The sequence below is a fragment of the Danio aesculapii genome, chromosome 6 (assembly GCF_903798145.1).
Source record: "Danio aesculapii chromosome 6, fDanAes4.1, whole genome shotgun sequence".
NCBI lineage: Eukaryota > Metazoa > Chordata > Actinopteri > Cypriniformes > Danionidae > Danio > Danio aesculapii.
The window spans coordinates 12,586,606-12,614,105 of NC_079440.1; the positions used below are offsets into that span (position 1 = coordinate 12,586,606).

General features: G+C 35.2%; 1 protein-coding gene across 1 annotated transcript in view; it reads left to right on the forward strand.

Moving 5' to 3' along the window:
- The window catches only part of atp7b (ATPase copper transporting beta), a 38,771-nt gene that overhangs the window by 8,499 nt on the left and 2,772 nt on the right, over positions 1 to 27,500 (forward strand). Inside the window, exons 4-18 of the mRNA XM_056459559.1 lie at positions 1,248 to 1,411; positions 4,137 to 4,298; positions 6,076 to 6,152; positions 6,243 to 6,426; positions 9,955 to 10,188; positions 12,447 to 12,538; positions 15,549 to 15,676; positions 16,039 to 16,193; positions 17,999 to 18,133; positions 18,230 to 18,424; positions 21,056 to 21,238; positions 23,307 to 23,526; positions 24,032 to 24,169; positions 24,322 to 24,464; positions 27,384 to 27,500. The exon at positions 27,384 to 27,500 is cut by the window's right edge and continues 87 nt beyond it. Of these exons, the coding sequence (XP_056315534.1) occupies positions 1,248 to 1,411; positions 4,137 to 4,298; positions 6,076 to 6,152; positions 6,243 to 6,426; positions 9,955 to 10,188; positions 12,447 to 12,538; positions 15,549 to 15,676; positions 16,039 to 16,193; positions 17,999 to 18,133; positions 18,230 to 18,424; positions 21,056 to 21,238; positions 23,307 to 23,526; positions 24,032 to 24,169; positions 24,322 to 24,464; positions 27,384 to 27,500 (2,327 nt within the window). The remainder of the gene's footprint in view (positions 1 to 1,247; positions 1,412 to 4,136; positions 4,299 to 6,075; positions 6,153 to 6,242; positions 6,427 to 9,954; positions 10,189 to 12,446; positions 12,539 to 15,548; positions 15,677 to 16,038; positions 16,194 to 17,998; positions 18,134 to 18,229; positions 18,425 to 21,055; positions 21,239 to 23,306; positions 23,527 to 24,031; positions 24,170 to 24,321; positions 24,465 to 27,383) is intronic.

Here is a 27,500-nt window from a genome sequence, read left to right on the forward strand (position 1 = left end):
TGACGACAAGGTTTGTTTAAGCTCGATTAGACCATGGCTCGTTATTATATGTAAATATTATTACAGTGTATTGTCTTGGCTGTGTTTTTAAAAATGGCGGTTCCTTTGTTTTCATTCTCCTGGCTTGTTGCACGAGTCAGTGACGTATTTCTGTAAACCAATAGCGTTCAGCTGTGCGTCTTGCTCTGCCTTTTGGTACCCTTTTGTTGTGCTAGGTACCCTTTCGAAAGAGTACCCAAAAAGTGGTCCGGTTCTCTTTTAGGTACCTTTTGACAATGGAAACGGCCATAAAAGCGTACCGAACCGAACTCTACCATACCAAACAAAGCTGGTATCTTCTTGTGACAAACAGACAAAAAGCAAGAACACAATCTTCTGTATGTCCTCTATTGTTGTTTATGAGTCAGTTTGCATTGCATATGTGGAAAGCATAAGAGGCACCGCTTTCTCTTTCTATTTGTCTATTTTTCTTTTTCTCTCTTCTACATTTGACATACTTGTGTTTGAAAATGATGCAGTTTGTAAACTGCCTGTACGGCTCTCTTATTCAAGCAACAATGATTTCGATCACAACTTTTCTGGCACACACCACATGTACCATAAGGATACTGTTGGCAGTGGAAATGCAAATCTGATCAGGGTGACCTGCAATAAACCATAGTGTACTGTTCTGAAGCATGTCGCTTAGTGGAAAGGAGGCACTTGTGTGCTTTTGACATAACCCTGACGCAAAGAGAACTAAGGCACATGCTGTAAAGTCACAGCCCTTGTTTGAAAGGGGGGAGTGGGGTGGGGGCAAGCATATAAAAACAGCATCTTATTGCTTTTATCAAAAGTGAGGAATTTATGTATTATAAATCATCTGTCAAAAATTACATATAGTATAATAGGGAAAGTTCAATTAAAGTTTACCCCAAAATTAAAATTTACTCACTATTTACTCACGCTTTTTGAGTTTCTTTCTTCTGTTGAACACAAAAGAAGATAAAAGCTGAAAGTCTGTACACATTGACTTCCATAGTAGAAAACACTATGAAAGTCAATAGTTACAGGTTCCCAGCATGTTTCTAAATATCTTCTTTTGTGTTTAACAGAATTCATAAAGGTTTAAAACCAGTAAAGGCTGTGTAAATGATGACATAATTAAATACAATGAAAATAATTTCATTTTTGGGTGAACTATACTTTATAAAGCATATAAAATATACGGTATGGATTGATTAGTATGTGTATTGATGTTTCCCTAGGTATTAAATCTGTGTTAGTTGCCCTGATGGCTGGTAAGGCAGAGGTGAAGTATGATCCAGGCCTTCTGGACCCAGCACAGATCGTCCAGCTTATCTCTCGCTTGGGGTTTGGTGCTTCAGTGATGGAAGAGAATTCAGTCCAGGGCGGTGTGCTGGATCTCTCTGTGAGTGCTTTTCTGCTTGATCTTGTTGCTATGACCATTTTTTTTCAGATTTTGTCAACAAAAAAACATTAGTGCTGGGCAAAAATTAATTGCTGTTAATCGTATTCAAAATAAAAGATTTTTTAATGTAATTTGAGTGTCGCGTGGGTTTCCCTGGGTGCTTCGGTTTCCCCCACAGTCCAAAGACATGTGGTACAGGTTAATTGGGGAGGCTAAATTGTCCGTATGTGTGTGTGAATGAGTGTGTATGTGTTTCCCAGTGATGGGTTGCAGCCGGAAGGGCATCAGCTGCTTAAAACAAATGCTGGATAAGTTGGCGGTTCATTCCGCTGTGGCGAGCCTAGATTAATAAAGGGACTAAGCTCAAAAGAAAATCAATGAATGAATGAATAATTTGAGTGTGTGTACTATGTGTATTTTTTTTGTATATGGTTATGGTTAGCCTGTCAGCAAGAATGTCACTGGTTCGAGTACCAGCTGGGCCAGTTGGCATTTCTGTGTGGAGTTTTCCTGTTTTCCCTTTGTTGGCTTAGGTTTTCTCCGGGGTCCGAAGACATGTATTATAGGTGACTTGGATGAACTAAATTGGTTGTAGTGTATGTATGTGTGTGTGAATGTGAGAGTGTATAGGTGTTTCCCAGTACTGGGTTGTGGCTGGTAGGGCATCCATGCGTAAAACATATCCTGGAATAGTTGGCGGTACATTCTGCTGTGGCGACCCCTGATAAATAGAGGACTAAGCCGAATGAAAGAATGACACAAATTATATATGTTTAAATATCGATGTAACAAAATTGTTTTGTATAATTTTGTATGTGTGTGAATCGCATATACATAAAACTGTATATAACACACACATATATATTACGTCAAAACAAACTTTGGATGCGAATAATCACGGTTCATCTTTGCCCAGCACTATTATAAGTATGTTCTTCTTCTCTTTAAGTTTATCAAACTGAATTTAATATTATTCAGATTTGATCACTTGTATCTTTGTAATGCCCATAACACTACCACCACCACCACAACTACCACTTTATTTGGTTTAAATTGATTATAAATGTAGTCAGGGCTTGACATTAACATTCGCCAACCCACCTAATGCTTGTAGATTTAAGCTGTGGCGAGTTAAATAACCACACCCACTAGCCACTTTGCCTGGTTGAAATTTTTTTTTAACATGTAGTTTTCTTAAAAGCAAAGTTTGACAATAAGAATGCCCATCAAGAAGCAGCACGACTGACAAAAACAACTGTGTTCGTGCGAGCAAAAGAAAGCAGGTGAACACCAAATGAGAGGATGATCATGCATGGAGAGACTCTCACTCACTGACAAGGGCTTCCTTGCACGAATTAGCAACCGTGCCTGGAAATGCAACTGATGCGATCGCTTCCCTTTGAAATAGACTGAACAAAAAAGCGATGCTTGCTTTCAAGAGTTTGAGATTCATAAAAAAAATGTCCCTGTGTATGCAGCAAAGGTTGTCACTTTCACTTTAACCATTCTTTGAACAGATTATTAATGTGCCTAACGTTAACTGTGTACAGGTGATCATCCTTTCATTACCACACAGTATGTTTTTCACCTGCATTCTTTTACAGTCATTTCTTATATTCATGGTTTAATTATCATCTTTTACAATAGCATTGCTTTAATATGTGATTAACTTCCCATTTATGTATAGTGAACTCGTGATCTGGGACCTTTAGCACGGATAGACCACTGTTCATAGTTCTAGATACATGACAATAATTTTAGAAATTCATTCATTCATTTTCTTTTCGGCTTAGTCCCTTTATTAATCTGGGGTCGCCACAGTGGAATGAACCGCCAACTTATCCAGCATATGTTTTACGCAGCGGATGCCCTTCCAACTGCAACCCATCTCTGGGAAACATCCATACACACTCACTCACACTCATACTCTACGGACAATTTAGCCTTCCCAATTCACCTGTACCGCATGTCTTTGGACTGTGGGGGAAACAGGAGCACCCGGAGGAAACCCTTGCGAATGCAGGGAGAACATGCAAACTGCACACAGAAACGGCAACTGAGCCAGCCGAGGCTTGAACCAGCGACCTTCTTGCTGTGAGGCGACAGCACTACCTACTGCGCCACCGCGTTGCCCTAATTTTTAAAATGTCAATTATTATTTTTTTGTTTTATAAAAACTTTGCAAAGTTTTGTTTAATAAAAAGTGTATGTATACAGCAATATTTTGCTTGTTTTGAACATTTTAAATTATTTTACATTTATGGAAATTAATTAGTTTTTTTTTTTGATGTGTCCTGCGGAAAATTTTGTAAATACTTAGTTTGAGCTCTGAAAAATCTTGAGTCTAAATTAAGTAATTTTAGCATGCCAAAGTTAAATATATGCATACAAATATATATTTTCCCAACAACAAAATTGTGGCTAGTAAATATGGCGAGTGACTAGTAATGTTGAAAAACTACTAGCCACAGTGACTGGTGATCAAAAAAGTTAAGATCAAGCCCTGAACGTAGTATTAAAACACTTTTATACACAATTTTTTTAAATGTATTTTTACAAAGTGGAGGCCATAAGTTATTTGTTAACTAAATATATGTTAACAATAATAACAATCTATAGAACAAGAATATTCATAACAATATAATTAAACTAAATTACACACAAGCTTGTTGCTGGAACGGTTTCAGTCTTGTGGATTTCAGTCCTGATGCTAATATTTCATCAGGTCACCGGTATGACGTGTGCATCTTGTGTCCATAACATCGAGAGCAAACTCTTGAGGACAAAGGGAATCCTGGAAGCATCCGTCGCGCTGGCCACAAACAAAGCCCATGTGAAGTTTGACTCGGATTTGGTAGGCTCTCGAGACATCGTCCGAATAATTGAGGTACAATCATATTTGCATTATTAAAAAAATAATACTACAGAATTAACAGATGTAATTTCTGTCTAGTTCAGGCATAACAATGAAAAAAGTTAATTCTATAATACTAGTATAAACTTGACAGTGTCAGTATACTTTGCAGTATACTTTGCGGAAATGTGAAAATAATAAGGTAAAAATACTGGGGCATTTTGCATTTTAAGCTTTTTTTCAGGTATATTTACACTGTACAATCATTGCTAATGTAGTTAGATGTAGTTACTTGCTGTTTTATGAAAACTGGTGTTAATTTCCCTCTCAAAATGACATTAAAGGGGACCTATTGTGCAAAAATCACTTGTATAAGGGGTTTAAACACAGTTGTGTGACAACAGTCTTCGAATATAACCAACTTCTAATGGTAAAATGTATAAATTTTGCATTTGATTGACGTCCTCTCTTTGTACCTGTCATCAGAGGGAGAAAGCCCCGCCCATTAGTGACAATCTCTCCCTCATTAGCATAGGACGTTAGTCTTGTTTTTGAATCTGCCACTATGCTGACCCACTAGAAACGAGGCCTGGGAGCACAGTCTCCTTAGAATTTAAAGTGACAGTCACCAAAATGGCACAATTAGGATCAAAGCCTAAAAGGGGGCAGTTTTAAAGAGTTATAAAACATTATTTGTGGGGTATTTTGAGCTGAAACTTCACAAACACATGCAGGGACATCAGAGACTTATTTTACATCTTCTAAAACGGGGTATAATAGGTTCCCTTTAATGTTCAAAAAACGTTGACTGTTACCAGCCTTATATTGCAATAAGTAATATACTGTATCACTTACTTGTTTTTAGGAGAAGCATATCCTTCAAAAGCATTGCTTAATTCAGTACTACATTGTTTGAGTAAAACCAGGGCCGGAGCAAGCTGAACTGGCGCTCTACATGGCAAAAAATGCTTTTCTTACTTAGATTTGTCTTCTTTCTAGTCCAAATATTTAAAAATTCTTATAACAAGAAGCATTTTCTAGGCAAGCAAAACATATTGTTTTGTTTTCAGAGATAATATGCCAATTTTAAGTGAGTTTTCCTTAAAATAATCTGCTAATGGGGTAAGCAAAATAATCTTGTTTTTCCTTTTGACAAGATTTTTTTGCTTACCCCATTGGCAGATTATTTTACTTGTTTTAAGGAAAAACTCACTTAATTTTAGGTATTTGGACTAGAAACAAGGTATGGCTGCCTAGGTCGCCTCTATGGATGCGCCGGCCCTGAGTAAAACAAACAGAGTACTTAAAATATGACACAGTAGGCTTAAAATGACTAAACATCCATTGTTACTTTTACACAACTTAGTTGACTTCATTCCATACTTAAAATATTCTTAAAATCCCGAGTGATTTGACTATTACTTTTAATTAGGTTCATTTTCTTATTGTAGTTATAGTGAATAAGGATAATTAATCTAATTTAACTGTTGTGTTTGTGTTATTTTGGTGACACTTTACAATATGGAACAAATAGTTAATGTATTTATTAAACAATGAACAATACATATATTACAGCATTTATTCATCTTTGTTAACATCAATAACTGAAAATGCAGTTCATGTTAACTCACAGTGCATTAACTGCCATTAACAAGCACAGCACTGGATTTTAATAATTCATTAGTACGTGTTAAACTATGATTTAAAATGCTGTGCAAGTATTGGTTATTGTTTGTTCATGTAAATAACTAAAATCAATTGTGTGCCTTATTGTAAATTGCTAGCATTCTTTTTCCCTCCTGTTGTCTAGGATTTGGGTTTTGGTGTGTCTCTATTAAAAAACGAGGGATTGAACAACACGCTGGACCACCAAGAGGAAATTCGCCAGCAAGTATCTTTTTTAACCTCATTTATTTCGCATGTGTGTTTGTCTGAGAGAGTGTGAGTGTAAAAATGTAAACTGCTGTGTACCTGCAGATGGAAGCATTCGTTTCTGTTCAGCCTTGTGTTTGGGATCCCAGTGATGGGTCTGATGATCTACATGATGGTGATGGACAGTCAGCACAAGGAACATGGTGGCTCCATGCCTGTAGATCAGAACATCCTCCCTGGTCTCTCCATCATTAACCTGGCCTTTTTCCTGCTCTGCACACCTGTTCAGGTACAGGACCTAGGTAGAAGGTTTGGTAACACTTTATAATTACACCTATGAATCATTTATTAAGCATTAGCATCTAGTGAATTCGTTATTTGTTAAGCATTAACTCTACATTAATAAGCGTTAGTAAGCAGTTTATAACTGAAGCTACAAATGCTGTATTCTTGACTTACAACCACATTTATAATGCACTTAATAATTGTACTTTGATACTTTAAGGATTTATTTTTCATAACTAAATTAACCACTGCGTTATTTACAAACCGTTTGTATTTAAGAGTAGTTGGTTTTTTTAAGATAATTCAGAATGAGTTAGTAAATGATACTAACTCTATTGAAATCAACGTTTATATATCTTATTATTCAGGCATATAGTAATGGTTACTATGTATGTTAATAAATGGTTTATTAACTCAACTTCGTACAGTTTTGTGACCGAATCTGAAGTGAGGAATATTTATGCTTTATAAACCCCTTATAAATGACAATTAAAGGCTCAGTATCAAATGAACAATATATCTTTGCAATCTTATCTAAAAAGTAAAGTTACTGTAAAGTTTAAACATTGCCAAATAACAGGAGTGTCAAAATATGACATAAAATTGCATAAAACAACAACAATATAATGATTTAACAATATAATAAGATGACAGACGAGTCTTCGCTGAGGCCAGCTTCCAGCCTCCACCGCTGAGACTGCAGCTCTGCACAAGACGTTTGGCCAGCGGAGAAATTAAAATGGTCGTGCCCAACTGAGCCTGGTTTCTCTCAAGGTTTTTTTTTTTCTTCACTTCCGCCAGTGAAGTTTTTTTTCCCTCTCCGCTGTCGCCACTGGCTTGCATGGTTCGGGATCTGTAGAGCTGCGCATCGTTGGATTTGCCCTTCAATATTTGGACTCTCAGTAGTGATTATTAAACCACACTGAACTGAGCTCAACTGAACTGAACTTAAACACTACAAACTAAACTACACTGTTCCTATTTACTGTGACCTTTTATGTGAAGCTGCTTTGACACAATCTACATTGTATAAGCGCTTTACAAATAAAGGTGAATTGAATTGAATTGAATAATAAGATGCAATGTTTAAACTGTCCAGTAGTTTTTATTTTAGATAAGATTACAAAGATTTATTTTTTATTTGATACAGTGTCATTTGTGTATCTTTAAACAAATATGTATGAATAATGTCGTTTATGTTCTTTTTTCCTGTTTAGAATTTAACTGTACCTTATGTTGTCATTTATTCGGGATTTATAAAACATAAATAGTCCTCTCTTTAGATTAGGTCACAAAACTGGATGAAGTTGAGTCAAAACAGCGTTTATTAACATACAAATTAGCTATTAATATATGCCTGAATAATAATAATTATAAATGTTAATTTTAATAGTTTATTAATAATCAACTAACTTATTCTGAATGAAAAAACAACCAACTATGCTTAAATAACTGGGTTGTAAGTAATGCAATACTCAATTTAGTAATAAAAAATAAATCATTAACAAAATATGAACGTACAATTATTAAGTGCATTATAAATGTGTTTGTAAGTCAAAAATACAGCATTTGTAGCTTCAGTTATAAACTGCTTATTAATGTTTATTAATGTAGAGTTAATGCTTAACAAACAATGAATTCACTATTTGCTAATGCTTAATAAATGGTTCATAGTGTGTAGTTATTATAAAGTGTTACCGAAGGTTCTCATATAAATGCATTTCATTAATCAATTGTCACATGTCACTTAATTTAATGAATTAACTTAATTATCATGCTTCTTACTTGCTTTTCATTTGATTCACTTCAACTCCACTCTTACTGGCAGAGCTGTAATAAAAACAAAACACTATTGGCTGTTTTTTTTTTTTTACATTGGAAGAATCTGAATTCTATAACTACTAGAATTACCATAGCGTTCTCATATAAGACGTCATATATCACATCATATTTAAATTCAAAGCTTGCATTTAGATAATCAAATTAAGCGTTGAATGTCTGTCGTCATGTTTAATTAGGTCATGACCCTAAAAACACAATCTTTTTGGTAATACAGCTTATAAATATACACTCACCGGCCACTTTATTAGGTACACCTTACTAGTACTGGGTCTTAGTCCATTGTGGCTTAGATTCAACAAGGTACTTTTGGTTGACACAATGTTCAGTTGGTACTAATGGGCCTAAAGTGTGCCAAGAAAATATCCCCCACACCATTACACCACCACCACCAGCCTAAACCGTTGATACAAAGCAGGATGGATCGATACTTTCATGGTGTTGACGCCAAATTCTGACCCTACCATCCAAATGTTGCTGCATAAATTGAGACTCATCAGGCCAGGCAACGTTTTTCCAATCTTCTATTGTACAATTTTGGTGAGTCTTTGTAAATTATAGCCTCAGTTTCCTGATCTTAGCTGACAGGAGTGGCACCCGGTGTGGTCTTCTGCTGTTGTAGCCCTTCCGCCTCAAGGTTGAACATGTTGTGCATTCAGAAATGCTCTTCTGCATACCTTTATTGTAACGAGTGGTTATTTGAGTTACTGTTGCCTTTCTATCAGCTCAAACCTGGTCATTCTGCTCTGACCTCTGGCATCAACAAGGCATTTGTGGCCACAGAACTGCCGCTTACTGGATATTTTTTCTTTCTCAGACCATTTCTGTAAACCCAAGAGATGGTTGTGCATGAAAATCCCAGTAGATCAGCAGTTTCTGAAATACTCAGACCAGCCCGTCTGGCAACAACAACCATGCTACATTCAAATCGTCACTCAAATCACGTTTCTGATGCTCAATTTGAACTTCAGCAGATCGTCTTAGAGGCATAAAATGCATTCAGTTTCTGCTATGTGATTGGCTAATTAAAAATTTGCATTAAAATGGAGTTGGACAGGTGTACCTAATAAAGTGGCCGGTGAGTGAATACCTAGCTAGGCTACTAGACCACCAGCTAATGTTCGTGCATCACCTTCATTTTCACTTTCACAAGCAGAGAAGAAGGCTTATTCGCGGTACTGAATATGCTGTTTAGAAAGACAAATCTAAAGTAAAGTTATGTTTTTGTAGCTACACAACAGAGGCAGGCATATTCACTGAAGAGGCGCACAGACACTGAAATGCATGCAATAATTTTGACCATAATTTGCCATGGTAAATAAAGGTAGAAATACTTATAGCTTTTTCATGTTTTGTAAATAAAATAGCAATGTTAGAAAGAAAATATACATATATTTAGGAAAAGTCAGGGAATTATAGATATATGTCTTTTATTTCAGGTTTTTAAATTGCAAACATTTTATTTTGGTAGTTCTAGTGTTAAAAAGGGAGGAGCCACTTTATGTCCCCTGTCTTTATGTTTCAGTTGAGATTACATCAGACATCGAATCAAAAAAGCACACTTTAAAGCAATTCATGGGACCATATATATTTGATCAATATATATTTGATCTACACTTCATCAAGATCATATATATTTGTTTACTGCCAACCAATGACTCTTCAATACTCTTATTTTCTAATTCTTGTTCAGTTTCTAGGTGGTCGTTACTTCTACATACAAGCGTACCGGTCACTCAGACATGGTGTAGCCAACATGGACGTGCTCATCGTTTTGGCCACCACCATTGCATATGTGTATTCATTCACAGTGCTGATCGTAGCCATGATTGAAGGAGCCAAACAGAGTCCTCTGACGTTTTTTGATACGCCGCCAATGCTTTTTGTGTTCATTGCTCTTGGACGCTGGTTGGAGCACATTGCTAAGGTAAAGAAACATCCAAAAACTATCTATTGTATTTCATCCAAATTTACATATACTACTGTATATATAGTTGCATATGTTTATAATGATTTGACATATCACTGCAAATTTCTTCTGTTAGAGCAGCTGTGGTGTATGACTGTGTGTTTGCTGTAATCTCACTGTCATGCATTCATTGATATGCTTCATGTGACAAAGCTATCATTATGTTATAAAAATGCTCAAATGAATCAGGTAAGAGGAGAATCCTCAAACTGCTCTGATCCGTGTTTGGTTAAATCATTTACAGTAACAGATGCAAAATATCTAATATATATATATAATGTTTAATGTAAAAACAATGTAAAATTGTAACATTCTTTTTTAACGTTACTAGAAAAAATAGTAAATTTAAAAATAAAAGAATTTGTGTATATATATATATACACAGTCACGATACAGTCATTTATTGTATTATGTACCAATATAAATACACAATTGCCTTCATATATTTGAGAAAATGTTTATTTATATCTATATACAGAATTTACATCTAAATTTGAAATATGAAAATCCACAAATTATATATAAATCCATATGTAAATATATAAAAATATATAATAAACACTCGGCCTGGGGCCTCCAGCCAATGCACGCATCACAACAGTGCAGATATACAGCCACTTGTGTGATATTGCTCATTTATACAACAGTTCTGTCTGGTTCTCGATACTGATTGGCTGATAGCTGTGAGATATTAAAGTAATGTCAGCACTCGTACAGCCTCTTCAGCCTTGTGTATTACTTTGCCCACACGAGTGGCAAGCAGAGGATTGAGTATAGGTATCGAGTATCGAGTTTGATAAATATTGCAGCTGTTGGACAGTATAATGCACTTTTGAGAGACGTAACGTAGTTGTTTAGATCGCAACTATGCAGTTTATTTATAAGTATAGTGCCTATTATAAATATTCATAATTTAGATTCAGTGCATTGGTGGCCATCAGCCTGTCATACTGAGCAGAGCAAAGACAGTTGACGTTTTGGCCACAAGATGGCGACAGAGACGCCTTAATAAGTCCTTATGGGAGAAAAACTGCATTTTTTCAGCGTACCTTTCAAACTACAGCTGAACAAATCATTACAGAACAGGTGAGTGACAAGTTGATCTGTTTCTTTTGTATTTTTTAGTGCTGTATTTAAACCATAGTAATCTGGTAGTGTTTGCTTTGCTTTGGCTTTTTCGGGGTCAATTATTGTGATCTGATTGCAACAGAGAAATACTGGGAAATCTCTGTACACTGATGGCATTTCAAATCACCTGTTTTGTCTTCATTTTAGAAATTACGCTAGAGAATCATTCAAATACTAAATCTAAAGTGACGTTTGGAAAGTAGCAACGGTTTCTGCAGTTCTGGCGGTCAGCTTTAGATGTGAATGAATGGCAGAAGAAAGTAGTTCCTTTTAAAAAAAGGGTTTTTTAAACTTTTTTATACACACGATTATGCCGTCGAACTGTTGTATAAACACAATATTACACTTGTAGCAGTGCGATATGGCTGTATTTTGTCACTGGAGGGACACTAAGGCACTCAGCCTGCAGCCTCGAGCCAACACACGCCTCCCACTAGTGCCGATATACAGCCATATCGCACTGCTACTCGTGTGATATTGCTCATATATAAATTTTTCAAACAATATAAAATTTTTCCTTACAATAATTTTTAAAACAAGACAACACAAGCTAGTATATTTAAATATATTTAGGATAAAGTATTATATATAATTTATAATATGAATTGTTGTAAAATGTTATAAATATACATTAGTCAACATTTGAAGTGGATCACCACCTTACATCAAAGTTGTCCTAAAACTTTTGAAAAACACCCATTTTTGTCCTAGGAGAATTTATAAAAATGTTTTTGATTCACTTCGAATGTTGACTACTGTAAATACATATTGATGTTACTATATTTAAATGAAAAGTAATACATGTTATCTTTCCTATAAAGCTTCTTAGGGTTAATCACAATGCCACTGAGATTGTGTGCTTTTTGTTTACACTTGGTTTCAGTTGTCTTTTTGTAAATTTGAAACAAACCTTAGTATGAAAGCTTTGGAGAATCACAATGTGTTTATGAAAACCTTAATATGCAGATTTCACACACACACATTACAAATTTGCAACGGCACTTCCATAAAAACATGAATACATGGGCTTGATATTTTAGCATGAGTGAAAAAACAACACATGATTTTGCTTTACTTTGTCCTTGCAGAGTAAGACTTCAGAGGCTCTGGCTAAACTCATGTCTCTTCAGGCAACAGACGCCACTATAGTGTCCCTGGGTCCCGACAACACCATCATCAGGTTCACTTCACTCCTTACACAAACTATTATTTCACATTTTATTTAAACCAAGCATTAAATTAAATCAAGAATTAAATCAAACATTAAAGATTAGATACTTAAGGAGTGATTCATTCTAGCAGGGGTCAGCATCCTTTTTTTGACACAATATTTTGATATCAACCTTCTCATTTATATGTATGAAATTTATTGCTGTCAAAATGAACACCTATACTCTTGTGATTAGTGGAGTAGTTTCCCTCTTCAAAGACATGCCAGCAAATCCCAACACACAAAATGATTGACAGACAGGGAGCATTTCTGTCAAAAATAAGCTCTACTGCTACCAATTTTTTTTTCTGAGACAGCTTTGATTTTTTTTCACAAGATTTATACCAATAGCTTTCCATCTACAGTTTTGAAAGTAAATTTTTGGATATTATATTTTTAAAAAAATACCAAGTAGTGCTTAAATTATACAAATGCACATTAAAAATTGTGTGTGGTCAGTTGAGGCTGATAAAAGAATTGTGTGTATATCCACTGATGGAAAAACATAAGCAATAAATTCAGAACATGACCCCTCAAGAGTATGTTTTTATTATTATTATTATTATTATTATTATTATTATTATTATTATTATTATTATTATTATTATTATTACTATTATTATTATTATTATTATTATTATTATTATCAATATTATTGTTATTATTATTGTTATTATTATTATTATTGTTATTATTATTATTATTATTATTATTGGTTTTTTGTTATTATTATTATTATTATTATTATTATTGTTATTATTATTATTATTATTATTATTATTATTATTATTAATATTATTGTTATTATTATTATTATTATTATTATTATTATTATTATTATTATTATTATTATTATTATTATTATTATTATGAGTGCAAATGGTAAACACAGAACACATAAACTGCAATAGAACAAAAATGGAAATAACAGAAATGTAAAGAGCAATGACAATCAGAATAATTTTGGTAGTATTTAAATAATATTATTTAGCCTTTATATTAATAATAAAAATAAGTAATTAATTAAATAAACAATTAAGTAAATAAATAAGTAAATAAATTAATAGTAAGTCATTTATAAATAAATTATAAAAGTGAAAATATTTAATAAATGTAAATAATAACATAACATAACATATAACATGACGTAATAAATTCAGAATAAGATTCCTATGCAATTATGTCTTACATGATTGTGCCTCCAAAATCAAGATAACATGACAGCAGCTCTTATTGTCTGTCTACCAATCTGAGACACAACACATTTACTATGGAGGAAAAAGAGCTACAGTGGTTAACACAAAATGGTTCAATATGAAATCAGGAAAATGGAGTAGCCTGAGAGCACTGAAAGCCTACATGATCCCACCCTGCAACTCGCCTTCCATAGCCAGTACAGTTAGTAATTGCAGTACCAAACTTAAGATTAGAAGGTAGGTTGTTGATGTTTGCCTGCCATTCTCTGTCTGAATCTCTGCGTTAAAGTCAATATGAAATGTAAGCTAAGAGTGTCCTTTTTTCCCCATATCGTGACAACATTTAAAGTCAGAATAATTTTAGTCAGAATTAGATTAATTTCTGTTTAATAAAGAGAAGAGTTTTTTTCAACACATTTCTAAACATAATAATTTTAATAGCTCATTTCTAATAACTGATTTATTCGGCATGATGACAGTACATAATATTTTACAAGATAATATTATTACATTATGACAAAGTACTACTATATACACTACGTGACAAAAGTCTTTTTGTTGATCCCAGTTGTAAGAGCAACAAATAATAACTTGAATTCTAGTTGATCATTTGGAAAAGTGGCAGAAGGTAGATTTTAGATGAATCATCTGTTGAACTGCATCCTAATCATCACAAATACTACAGAAGACCTTTTGGAACCCACATTCACATCAAGTTTGGCGGAAAAATCGTGGTTTTGGGGTTACATTCAGTATGGGGGTGTGCGAGAGATCTGCAGAGTGTGCTGCCCATTACATTACAAACCACAGGGCAAATTCTTCAGCGGGATAGCGCTCCTTCTCATACTTCAGCCTTCACATCAGAGTTCTTAAAAGCAAAGAAGGTCAAGGTGCTCTAGGATTGGCCAGCCTAGTTATCAGACATGAACATTATTGAGCACATCTGGGGTAAGATGAAGGAGGAGGCATTAAAGAAGAATCTAAAGAAGCTTGATGAACTCTGGGAGTTGTGCAAAAACGCTTTCAATGCCATTCCAGATGACTTTATTATTAATAAGTGATTTGAGTCATTGCAGAGATGTATGGATGCAGTCGTCTACGCTCATGGGAGTCATGCACAATATTCATTCTTTTTCCACAGCACCATGACTTTATATTCTATAATGTACATTATTTCGGTTAAGCGACAAGAGTTTTGTCTAAGCAAAGTCAGACTCTAGTGTCCTAATTAAATAATTAAAAATCAAGGCATGATCATATTTTAATTTGGTAAAATAAGTGTAATCTAGAGGATTTTGCCTTTTATATAAACCACTTCTGATACTAAATGATCAACTAGAAGTCAAATTATTATTTGTTGTTTCTAAAACTTGCATAGGTGACAAGACTTTTGTCAGGTAGTGTACATGTATAAATAAGGAGAGTGTAAGATGGCCGGCGGTGTGGGGCGATTTTTTTTCTTTCTTTTTTTCTATTGCAATGACATTTGGACATTTTGCATGGCCTCTAAATTTAAAATTAAAAAAGGAAGAAGAGTAAAATTAGATTTCATGACAACTTTAAAGTGCATTTATTTGATATCATATTAACATCAATTCCTCATAAGTAATTGTTCAGAGGGCCATAAATACACTAAAAGAGTGTGAGACAGCGATTGAACTGAGAAGCTCTCCGACTTTGACCTCTGTAAGAGAGTTGAGATCTCAAAGGAGCAGGATTGAGCATCTGCACTAGATGGCAGTGAGTGATGTGTGTGCTGTGATGTGTTTTCTGTCATGTGTCAGAGAGGAGCAGGTGTGTGTGGATCTGGTGCAGAGGGGTGACGTGGTGAAGGTGGCACCCGGGGGAAAGTTCCCTGTCGACGGGAAGGTCATTGAGGGCACGTCTATGGCAGATGAGTCTCTGATCACAGGTAAGACTTTAACCCTCAAGTTTGAACATTTTTAGATGCTAAATCTGTCATGGTACATTGTTGATTTTCCCAGTGATTTACTTTAAAAAGGAGCAACCCAAATGACATGAAGGCTTTAATTTAAACAGATAATTGAAAATTGAAATGATAATTGAAAAACTCATGTCATTCTAATTCCCTGAGACTTTCGTTCATCTCCAGAACACAAATGAAGATATTTTAGATGAAATCCAAGAGCTCCCTTATCCTTCATAGACAGTTTAGAGTTCAGAAAAGGAGCCAAAAACATTGTCAGAACAATCCATGTGACTTCACTGGTTCAACTGTAAACATACAAAATCATACAATATTTGTAATTTCAGGAGAGCCGATGCCGGTGATTAAGAAAGCAGGCAGTTGTGTGATCGCAGGCTCGATTAATGCTCATGGAGCTCTGCTGGTGGAAGCCACACATGTAGGATCAGAGACCACACTTAGCCAAATCGTCAAACTAGTGGAAGAGGCCCAGACGTCAAAGGTAACGCATAATCAGAGTTGGGTGTAACGCGTTCCACAGTAAGGCATGACTGTATTCTAGTTACATTTTTGGGGCATACGTTAATGTAACAAATTACATTTTAAATTTGTCTAATTTGATTACAGTTACTAAAGTCAATGTAATTGTGTTACTTGTGTTACAAATATAGTTTTTAGAAGAAATAAATTGCTTCTTTTAATCATGTTTTCTGCTGCAACGTCAGTTAATAAGCATGTGCTTTTAAATTGCTGGAGAACACGGATTGAAACGGCTGCTGATATGAGAGTGGCTGCTTTTTCAAGTGGAAATACAGACATTACTTTGATTTCATTGAGCGTAAAAACAAAATAATGCTGTGAAATGCAGTCTATGTCCAGTCTCTAAAGAGCTTTCGATTGCTTTTAACTCGACCAGCAACTTGTTCAAGCTCTTGAACAAAAAGTATTCTATGACAACACTCGTCACCAAGGAGGACACTAGCACCCAAAACATGGCTGCCCAACTCAGCCTAAACAGGCTAAATTAGATTTTTGTGCAGGATCGGGAGCATACCTGCCAACATACTGTATGTCTCTGAAAATCCTGGAGAGCGGTGGGATTGGGGTTGAGGGGTGGTGTGGGCGATGGGGCGGCGGCGTAGTGGTTGGGGATATGTAGGTGTCTGGACTATGCACCGGGTTTCGGGCAGCCACTGCGATCAGATATTATACCAAAGTCAGCGGTCCGGGGGTGTTGTACCAATAAGCTGAGGACTGTTGAAATTACGGGAGTTTTCCGGGAGAAATAACAAAACGGGAGATGGGTCTGAAATACAGGAGACTCCTGGGAAAAATGGGAGTGTATGATCGGGAGTAAAAGTATCTTCTGAATGTGAAGAGAAGCAAGGGACCGTTCACACGCAAGATTGTTATTTCCAATGGAGCCGCGCAACTTGCGTGCACATATTAGGAGCACGCTCGAATTTTCCAGGTGCTCCAGTTGAAAACCGCAAGTCACGCAACAAGAACTGACCGATCAGCTTCAAACTTTGTATGGAATATACACATTTCGGTAGACTAATTACCTCAGACAAACACAGAACACCCAAACACTGCAGTGCTTTTGCATACTATGGATGTCAATGGTTACTGGTATCCAGTTTTCTTCTAAAAGTCTTTTTTATGTTTAAAAATAAATAAATAAATAAATAAATAAATAGACAAACATGTTTGGAATAAGCGAATGATGAAAGAATTTTAAGTTTTGGGTGAACTCTTTAAGTCTTTTGAATATGTCAAGCTGCTGTAATCAACCCATTATAATGTTTTTCGGTGAATATTAAATTACATAAAGAGCTGCAGTATATTTTGTATTTTTATAGGTATATTTTATCTTTTAAAAGTAACTTCAAAGTAAAGTAATTAGTAATCTGATTACTTTTTACATGAGGTAATTAGTAATGTAATCAGATTACAATTTTCCAGTAGTAGTCAGAAATTTGTAATCTATTACTTTTTTAAAGTAACTTACCCAACACTGCGCATAACAAAACACACATATGCAAAACAAACCTTTAAGAGGTATAGTGTAGAGTCTGTTGCTCATGTAAACAGATGTGCACATTTACATTTATTCTTTTAGCAGATGCTTTTATCCATATCATCATTGGCAATCATTTAAGTTGAACATGTCATTCTCATGTTTAAAAGTGGGTGCTACGGTTAGGAAGGTATTAACATAATTAAAATTTTTGGATGAACTAACCCTTTAATTTAGATGATTTGCCATCATTCTGCAGTGATGTAATTGTCCTTATCTATTGATAGGCACCCATTCAACAGTTAGCAGACAAATTGAGTGGCTACTTCGTTCCCTTCATAGTGGTGATCTCTATCCTAACAGTGACAGCATGGCTCATCATTGGCTTTCTGGACTTTGACGTTGTGGCAAAGAATTTCCCTGTGAGTTAAAGCAACTTATGAACTGTGTCAAAATATTCTTCATTTCACAGGTCTGTGTGTTCAAAAATATTTATAACCTGTGTGTGATGTCTACAGGGTTACAACCAAAACATCTCGCGAACAGAGGTGATCGTGCGCTTTGCCTTCCAGGCCTCCATCACTGTTTTGTCCATCGCCTGCCCCTGTTCTCTGGGTCTGGCCACCCCGACTGCTGTGATGGTGGGCACAGGGGTGGGCGCACAGAACGGCATCCTCATAAAGGGAGGAGAACCGCTGGAAATGGCCCACAAGGCAATGCTCAATATGAATTTCTTCCGAGTCTGTTTATTAAAGGGGTAGTTCACCCAAAAATGTTCATTTACTATAACTGTTATGAGTTTCTTTCTTCTGTTGAACACATAGAAAAAAAGCATCAATAGTAAGAACAAAAAATACTGTGAAAGTCAATGGCTGTTTTTTCCCCAATCATTCTTCTGAATATGTTCTTTTGTGTTCAACAGAAGAAAGAAACTCAAATGGGTTTGGAGCAAGTGGTGGATGAGTAAATGATGACAGAATTTTCATTTTAGGGTGAACTTTTTGCATTCTTTAACTATATTGTAATTGTTTGAATTTTGCTGGATTTTAATATAAGTATAAACTGTTTATACAAAAGCATTCAAGTTTGTTACTAGGATTTTTACAGTTAATTTTTTAAAGAAAATGTAAGGTAAAGGAAGCTTTAAAGTGATTTAGGGTTACTTTTAAAACATCTACAGTAAATTTATTTATTCATTCATTCTTTTTCTTTTCGGTTTGGTTTCTTTATTCATCTGGGGTTGCCACAGCGGAATGACCCACAATCTTATCCAGCATATGTTTTATGCTGCGGAGGCCCGTCCAGCTGCAACACATCACTGGGAAACACTCATACACTCTTATTCACACACATACACTACGGCCAATTTAGTTTATTCAGTTAACCTATAGCACACGTCTTTGGACTGTGGGGGAAACCGGAGCACCCGGAGGAAACCCACGCCAACACGGGGAGAACATGCAAACTCCACAAATGCCAACTGACCCAGCCGCTACCCACTGCGCCACTGTGCCACCCCTTACAGTACATTATTTGAAAGAAACATGTTTTCAAATGAATTCTGTTTATTGGATGAATGCTTTATGAGTATTATATTACATTTGTATTATTATTGTTTTATATATAACATCATATTATTCCATAAATTCCATTCTGTTGGCTAAATTTGTACCGTGAATGATTTAAATTGTAATAATAGTTCACAATATTGCCGTTTTATGGTTTTGGTCAAATAAACGGGGCACTGAGATGAACAACATCAAACACAAAGATATTTTACAAACCACAATGTTCTGTATACAGTATACATTTAATATAAAACATCCAGCAAAATATATGTGATTATTTACATACACCGCAAAAATTGCAGGGTTCCACACAACTCATTCATGTTGTTCCAGCACAAACTGATTAAGTTAACTTAACACTTTTAACTAATTTGTGGATTGAACATAAAAAATTAAGTTGTCCAAATGAAATCTTAAAAATTGTGTTGTTTCAGCTCATTTTAAATAAGTAGTTTGAACGAGCAAAAAAAAGTTTTTTTTTTTTGAGTGTAATTCCTTTGCAATATTAGCCATTTTTATAATATCATTACGATGAATATCATATCACGACCATTCCGCTTTTTTCTTTAAACAAATGATGAAGTTCCTCCAAATAAAAAAAGTAGAATTTTTTAAATAACTAAAAACAAATTTCATGCATGTTTGTATTTATTTTCAGACATTTTTACGTAATCCCAGTATTTTTAGAATCGATATTCAATCCAATATTGAAATACTTACAAATAAGATACAAAAAGGGACGACACGGTGGCTCAGTGATTTAGCACTCTCATCTCACTGTGTCATCTCACAGCAAGAAGGACGCTTGTTCGAGTCCTGGCTGTGCCAGTTGGCATTTCTCTGTGGAGTTCTCCCCATGTTCGCGTAGGTTTCCTCCGGGTGCTCTGGTTTCCCCCACAGTCCAAAGACAAGCGCTATAGGTGAATTGAATAAACTAAATAGGCAGTAGGCAACGCTGGTGCAGCCAGGACTACCAATGGTGCAGTTGGTAGTGCTGTCTCCTCACAGCTAGAAGGTCGCTGGTTCCAGTCTCGGCTGGGTCAGTTGGCGTTTCTGTGTGGAGTATGCATGTACTCCCAGTCCAAAGACATGCGGTATAGGTTAATTGGGTAAGCTAAATTGTCCGTAGTGTGTGAGTGTGAATGAGTGTGGATGGATGTTTCCCAGAGATGGGTTGCAGCTGGAAGGGCATCCGCTACGTAAAACATGGGCTGGATAAGTTGTCGGTTCATTCCGCTGTGGCGACCCCGGATTAATAAAGGGACTAAGCCGAAAAGAAAATGAATGAATTAATGAAAATGGCAGTAGTGTCTGTGTGTGAATGAGTGTGTATGGATGTTTCCCAGTACTGGGTTGCAGCTGGAAGGGCATCCGCTTTGTAAAACATATGCTGGAGAAGTTGCCGGTTCATTTCGTTGTGGCGACCCCTGATGAATAAAGGGACTAAGTCAAAAAGAAAATGAATGAATGAATATACAAAATGTTGAATAACCATGATGTTTAGGCAAGGCAAGTTGATTTATGTAGCACATTTCATATACAATGGTAATTCAAAGTGCTGTACATAAGAGTAAAACAAACTATAAGTATAACAAAAGTATAAGAAATTAAAACAACAAAGAATAAAAATGATTCAAAACAGATTAAAATGGGTTTTAAATGAATAAAAAGGGGAAAAAGAATCAATGTTTAACCATTAGTTATTTTGAACAGTTGTTTTCTGAAGAATGAGAAGAGGCTGTTATACTGTGCCTGTGTGTTCTGCTGTTTCTGCAGGTTGGCGCTGTAATGTTTGATAAGACAGGCACCATTACTAATGGTGTGCCGCAGGTGACCCGTGTGCTGGTGTTGTGGGACCGAGCGAGGCTTCCTCTGCGGACGGTCCTGGCAGTGGTGGGCACGGCTGAGGCCAGCAGTGAGCACCCGCTAGGCATGGCTGTTGCAAAGTACTGCAAAGAGGTTTGAGAAAAAACAGCAGATTCAACACACTTTCAAACTTTATGATCAGCCTTCAGGCGTTATATGTGCTTATACAGTATGGCGGATTCTATAGTTGCAGCACATTTGGTTTACAAAGTCTATTTCTTTCAGCTTTTTTTCAAATGAAAATATTTGTAATTATATGTTTATTTGTAATTATATATGTACTGACATGTAATTATAACGTATTATAATTTTGTCATACAAGTGAAATTCATGATTTAGCGATTATCAGTATTATGAAATAAAAATATTGAATTTTGCATATTTTTTGGATAATTTCATTTATTTGATTTATAGAAGCCCTAAATATGTATTTTTCTAATTCTACCGTATTTAATAAATAATAAATTATATATGATAAATAAAAAAAATTTGAATAGATACAATACATTTTTTCCCCAAAATATCTTATACTACTGAAAATCATGATTTAGTAAATTATTAGTAATTATTATTAATTATTAGTAATTTTAATCATTATTATGTAATAAAAATATTTAATTTTACTTTTTTTGGATAATGTTTTATTTGTTTGATTTATATAAGCCTTAAATATGTATTTTCCTAATTCTACAGCATTTAATAAAAATAAATATAATATCAAATAAAAATATTTGAATAAATACAATATATTTTCTTAAAAAAATGTCATACTACTGAATATCATGATTTAGTTAATTAGACTGTATGTTTATTACCCCTATTATGTATTAAAACTATAAAAATACTTAATTTATTTGTATTTATAAAAGCCTACAACATTACACTTAAAACTATAACTAAATGGGTTATTTCAGCTTTTATTTCAAAATGTAATATTTGTAATTATTTTAATATTTAGAATATGATATTTTCTAAAAAAGAAAAAAAATCATATTTCATAACTCACTAATTCGTGAACTAGTATGTATATTTTTGTCTGTTTTATAGAATAAAAATATTACATTGTATTTTTGGGGTATATTTAATTTCTTTTATTTTTCTAATTTAAAAACTATGTCCATAAATCATGCCACAACTAGATACTGAAAGTATAAATTCACTTGCTGAGAAAGTATTTTGATTTAAAGTCTCCTTAAATCAAATGTTATTTTTATAAAACGTCGAAATTGTTACCACAGAATCAAAAGGAGCACAGAAGTTATGACAATGGGTTGTTTTTAATTCCATTAGTTTCATGTACTTTTATGTAGCAAGTGTGATTTCTAGTTAAAAAGTGTCAAGTTGTCGATTCATTTACCATGATTAATCTAACAGAGTTGATTCATTATACTGTATGCTTATGTTTAGCTTTCACTGAATAATTTAAATTGACCACGTCACCAGATACCATTAAGAATTTCTTTTAACAAACAGCTTCCTTACAGTTTTGAAATGCAAACTACAACTCATAGTAATAAAGTTACAGAATCACCCATAAACAACTGTCAACATTCGACCTGAATCATAAATGTTTTTCAAAATTGCCTTAAGACAGCTATAGGGGGAGTGGAGAGACAGTTATTGAGCCAATTCGGTGGATGGGGATGATTGGGAGGCCATGATGGGTAAGGGCCGATGGAGGAATTTGGCCAGGACACCGGGGTTACACTCCTAGTCTTTACGAGAAGTGCCATGGGATTTTTAATGACCACAGAGAGTCAGGACCTCGGTTTAACGTCTCATCCGAAAGACAGCGCCCACTGACAGTATAGCGTCCTCTTCACTATACTGCGGCATTAGGACTCTCACAGACCGCAGGTTGATCGCCCCCTGCTGGCCTCACTAACACCACTTTCAACATCAACCTAGTTTTCCCCTGTGGTCTCCCATAGATTTACTGACCAGGCTCAGCCCTGCTTAGATTCACCGGTCTTGGGCTGCAGGGTGAAATGGCTGTGGCAGTAGAAAGGTGGTGATCCACTTCAAATGTTGACTACTGTATACTAATGTCTCAAAAACTTATGGAAGCCACTTCCCATCCAACCATCTGTTTGAATAAATAAATGAAGCACTGTTGAGTGTTAAAAAAGGTTTGCCTGTATGTAAATGTGTCTCTCTGTAGGAGTTGGGAGCAGAGACTCTGGGCTTCTGCCATGACTTCCAGGCTGTTCCCGGCTGTGGAATCAGCTGTAAAGTGTCCAGCGTTGAGGATCTGCTGCAGAACAGCCCAAAGACACAAGAAACAAAAGCATCCGCGGCGAAACAAACACCACTTCTCGTCACCCTCCAAGGAGTCACAACAGATGAGAGCAGCCTTGTGGCAGACACTGATTCAGGGTCAGGTAAGGGAAACGTGTGCGTGAGTATGTGTGTTTTAGCGCCTCCTAGTGTAAGGTTTAAATATTAAATATATTTCTTTAAATGGGTTTTTTTGCTAAGCATTTTTCCCTCTCATATAATATTTGTGACCATGACAAAATCAGTCATAAGTGTCAGTTTTTTAAGAATTGAGATTTATACATTATCTGAAAACTGAATAAATCTTTCCATTTATGTGAACTCAGGATAGGACAGGATAGGCTGAGATACAATAATTCATTCACTCATTTCTCAATGTTTATTAAGGAACTGCATCGCAATACGGGGAAAAAAAAAAAACAGTTGCAGCTTCCGGTTCATGCAGACTTTAAATCATTTGTAGTGCTTTATATGTAATGTTGATGTCATATTTATACAGTATTAGCATAGTAGCTTAGACTGTTTACTGACTGTTTAGTGCAAGGGTAATGTTGATTCAGTTAAATATTCCCTGTAATTATTTATTTCAGATGTGTTTGTGTTTTCCAGACAGTCCCTCGTACTCTGTGCTGATCGGGAACAGACAGTGGATGATGAGGAACGGTCTGGAGGTCACAGCCGATGTGGATAATGCCATGAGCAGCCATGAGACTAAAGGACAGACAGCCATTCTTGTGGCCATCGATGGTACAGTCCCAGTTCATAAATGATTTTTTCATTTCATTCATTTTCTTTTCAGCTTAGTCTCTTTATTAATGCGAGGTCACAAGTTTAATGTCATATTTTGTTGTTTTACTAAGGTATATATATTAAATTCTTTGTTTGTGTGTGCTTCTCAGGTGTGCTGTGTGCCATGTTAGCTGTGGCAGATACAGTGAAGGCAGAGTCGGCTCTGGCTGTTCACACTCTGAGCAGCATGGGAATAGAAGTCTTCATGATCACAGGAGACAACAGACGCACTGCCCGCGCCATCGCCACACAGGTGCACAAACATATACTTTTACGTTTGCTTTTTTGCCCAGTAAACAACTAAGGCTCATTGGAAATGTGTGACCTGTCTGTTTCAAACAAAACCTGAAGTATGTTGACATGTCCACAAGAGGGCGTTGTTTGTCGTATGCAAATAGTGCGGTTCCAGAGATTTAGGAATTCTTTTTGTTTTGAAAACAGAAATATATACTGTATGAGGCCCATCTTTCTTCTCAAAAAGTGGACCCTTTTGTAGATATTCGAGGTTCCAATACTGCATTTTAGTGACATTTTAAGCATTAATTTGTGCTGGATTAGCTTGTCAGATGGTTATCATTACCAGGGATGGGCAGTATTTATGACACATGTATTTCAAATACTTATTTTAAATACAAAACTATATTTTGTAATTTGTGTTTGATAGGGTTTATGAAAATGGCCTTATAGTTTGTATCAAAATACTTTAGTGTCTTGTATTTTTAAAATACTGTAAAATACATTGTGAGAAATCTACATCCTATAAATGCACCCTCTGATTGGCGCGTTGGATGCTATTGACTCTTCCATTTAAAGAAGAATTGACAAAATCTTAGGAGAAAGAGTATAATGTACAAATAATAGTAGTTATTACATTGAGTATTGAAGAGTTCAAAATAGATTTCTGAAAAATTCTGTCAACAAAAAATGTAAATTAACTCTTTGTTTAACACTCTTTTAAAATATTAAGAGGTTGAGTAATCATTGTACAGAGATGATGGCAATTTTACTGGCCACATTCGCTCAAACATTGTTTACTTCACTAAGTCACTTTAATGGGGAAGGGATTGATCGAATAGGTCTAATTGATGGAAGATTTGCAAAGAAATGACAGGCTCCCTTTGTAGTTTATTTTCATACATCTAAAATTAAGGTATTTAGTATTTTATTTTAAAATACATTTCAATATATTTTTGTCCATCCCTGATCATTACCACACTTTTTGATGTAACAAAAATACTTTGTACATTTTTGTCAAAGTGCTTATCGTACCAATTTTTGTTTACAAAAATTTATGTTTATTTACAAATGTGCATTTAAACTGTAAGTTATAACAGTTTTATATATAATGTAATGATATTAGAATTGCTAATTTATTATCATCCATCATAAAAAACAAACAACGAAAAATAGTTTTAAATCAAAAACTGTAGCCTATAGGCAAATAACAAACTGGCCATCTCATTTCCTCAGTCAGAATGTCCATTTAAATAATAAAAGCCTTCTTTTATTGATTATTCTTCTTAAAGCCTTCTTCTATTGGTTATTTTCACAATTTGTGATGGTATACTGTCAAAAAGTGGGACAAATGAGCTCATATAGAGGCCAAATTCTGGACTTTGTGAGAAGATGGGTGGGTCTTTCGAACCATTATTATTATTATTATTCATAATTGTTATTATTATTATTATTATTATTCATTCATTGATTTTCTTTTCGGCTTAGTCCCTTTATAAATCCGGGGTCGCCACAGCGGAATGAACCGCCAACTTATCCAGCACGTTTTTACGCAGCGGATGCCCTTCCAGCCACAACCCATCTCTGGGAAACAACCACACACACTCATTCACACTCGTACACTACGGACAATTTAGTGTACCCAATTCACCTGTACCACATGTCTTTGGACTGTGGGGCAAACCGAAGCACCCGGAGGAAACCCACGTGAACCCTGCAGGGAGAACATGCAAACTTCACACTGAAACTCCAACTGACCCAGCCGATGCTCGAACCTTCTTGCTGTGAGGCGACAGCACTACCTACTGCATCACCATTATTATTATTTATTATTATTATTATGTATAAAATTAGCACTATGATATATATTTTTTAATTTTTCTCTTGATTTTTCCTGTTTCCCCCGATATATTAATTTGATTGTATTAATTTTTGGACCATGATCTTTACTTTTTTTGTTAGAAAAGTTTTGGCTTTGTATATTATATATAAATATATATAAAATATATTACTGTAAAGCATCCTATAGAAAATATTATTTTAAAAGAGAGATCTGTGAGGGGTGTCCTCATTTATGCTGAACACTATGATATATATTGATCTAAAATGGTAAATGGTTATACAAAAATAGTATAAAATGTCACAAGCTGACATAATGCAGAATTCTGAATTATATTTATGGTGTGGGGCCATATAAAACAAAGTCCCCTCCAAAGCAGGTGATTCACTATATAACACAAATTTCACTGACTTTCTCCAAACTTCGATGTCTCGATCATAGTTTTGAGGTTTCATTTAGGTCTCCCTATATACTGAATTTACTGTAAACTAGCTGTGGTCTAATCACTGATACTCATGCAATTTCTTCCCCAACTATTTACATTCACACACAGAACTAACATAATGTGAAATTGTTTTTGCTTGCTTTTGACATACATTAATGTGTATTTGACTTGATATTAAAGAGAATGAGGAGAGTTTGATGCTTGTGTATGCATGTCCACTTTGTGTCTGTGAACGCAGAAAACAGTACATTAGGAGTTTAAACTGTATACTAAAATGAATACAGATGTTTGATTTGGGTTAGCAAGGGTAACTGAGACTGAGATTGGCTGAAAAGGGGGCCGGGAGCAGCAGCTCATTTGCATTTAAAGAGACACACAAGCAGTGTGCTTTTGCTTTCATCCTAAAAACGACTTTTTCAGCATGATATAATGAATGATCAGTGACTTACTTTGACCTAAACTTCATGGATATATTCTTGGTACACCTGAAAGGTCAATTAAAGGTCAGAATAATTAATATGAACTAATGAATTTCTAATTTTACCTGTAAGTTCAAATTTTTGTTAATGTGACTGACACATTCCTGACATCTATTTTGCAATTTGGGATTTAGTAGAGTTTTACTAGAGTATTTACACTCTTACTATATACAGGTGGGCATCAGGAAGGTGTTTGCTGAAGTCTTACCCTCTCATAAAGTGGCGAAGGTTCATGAGTTGCAGGAAAGAGGTCTGAAAGTCGCAATGGTGGGTGATGGGGTCAATGACTCG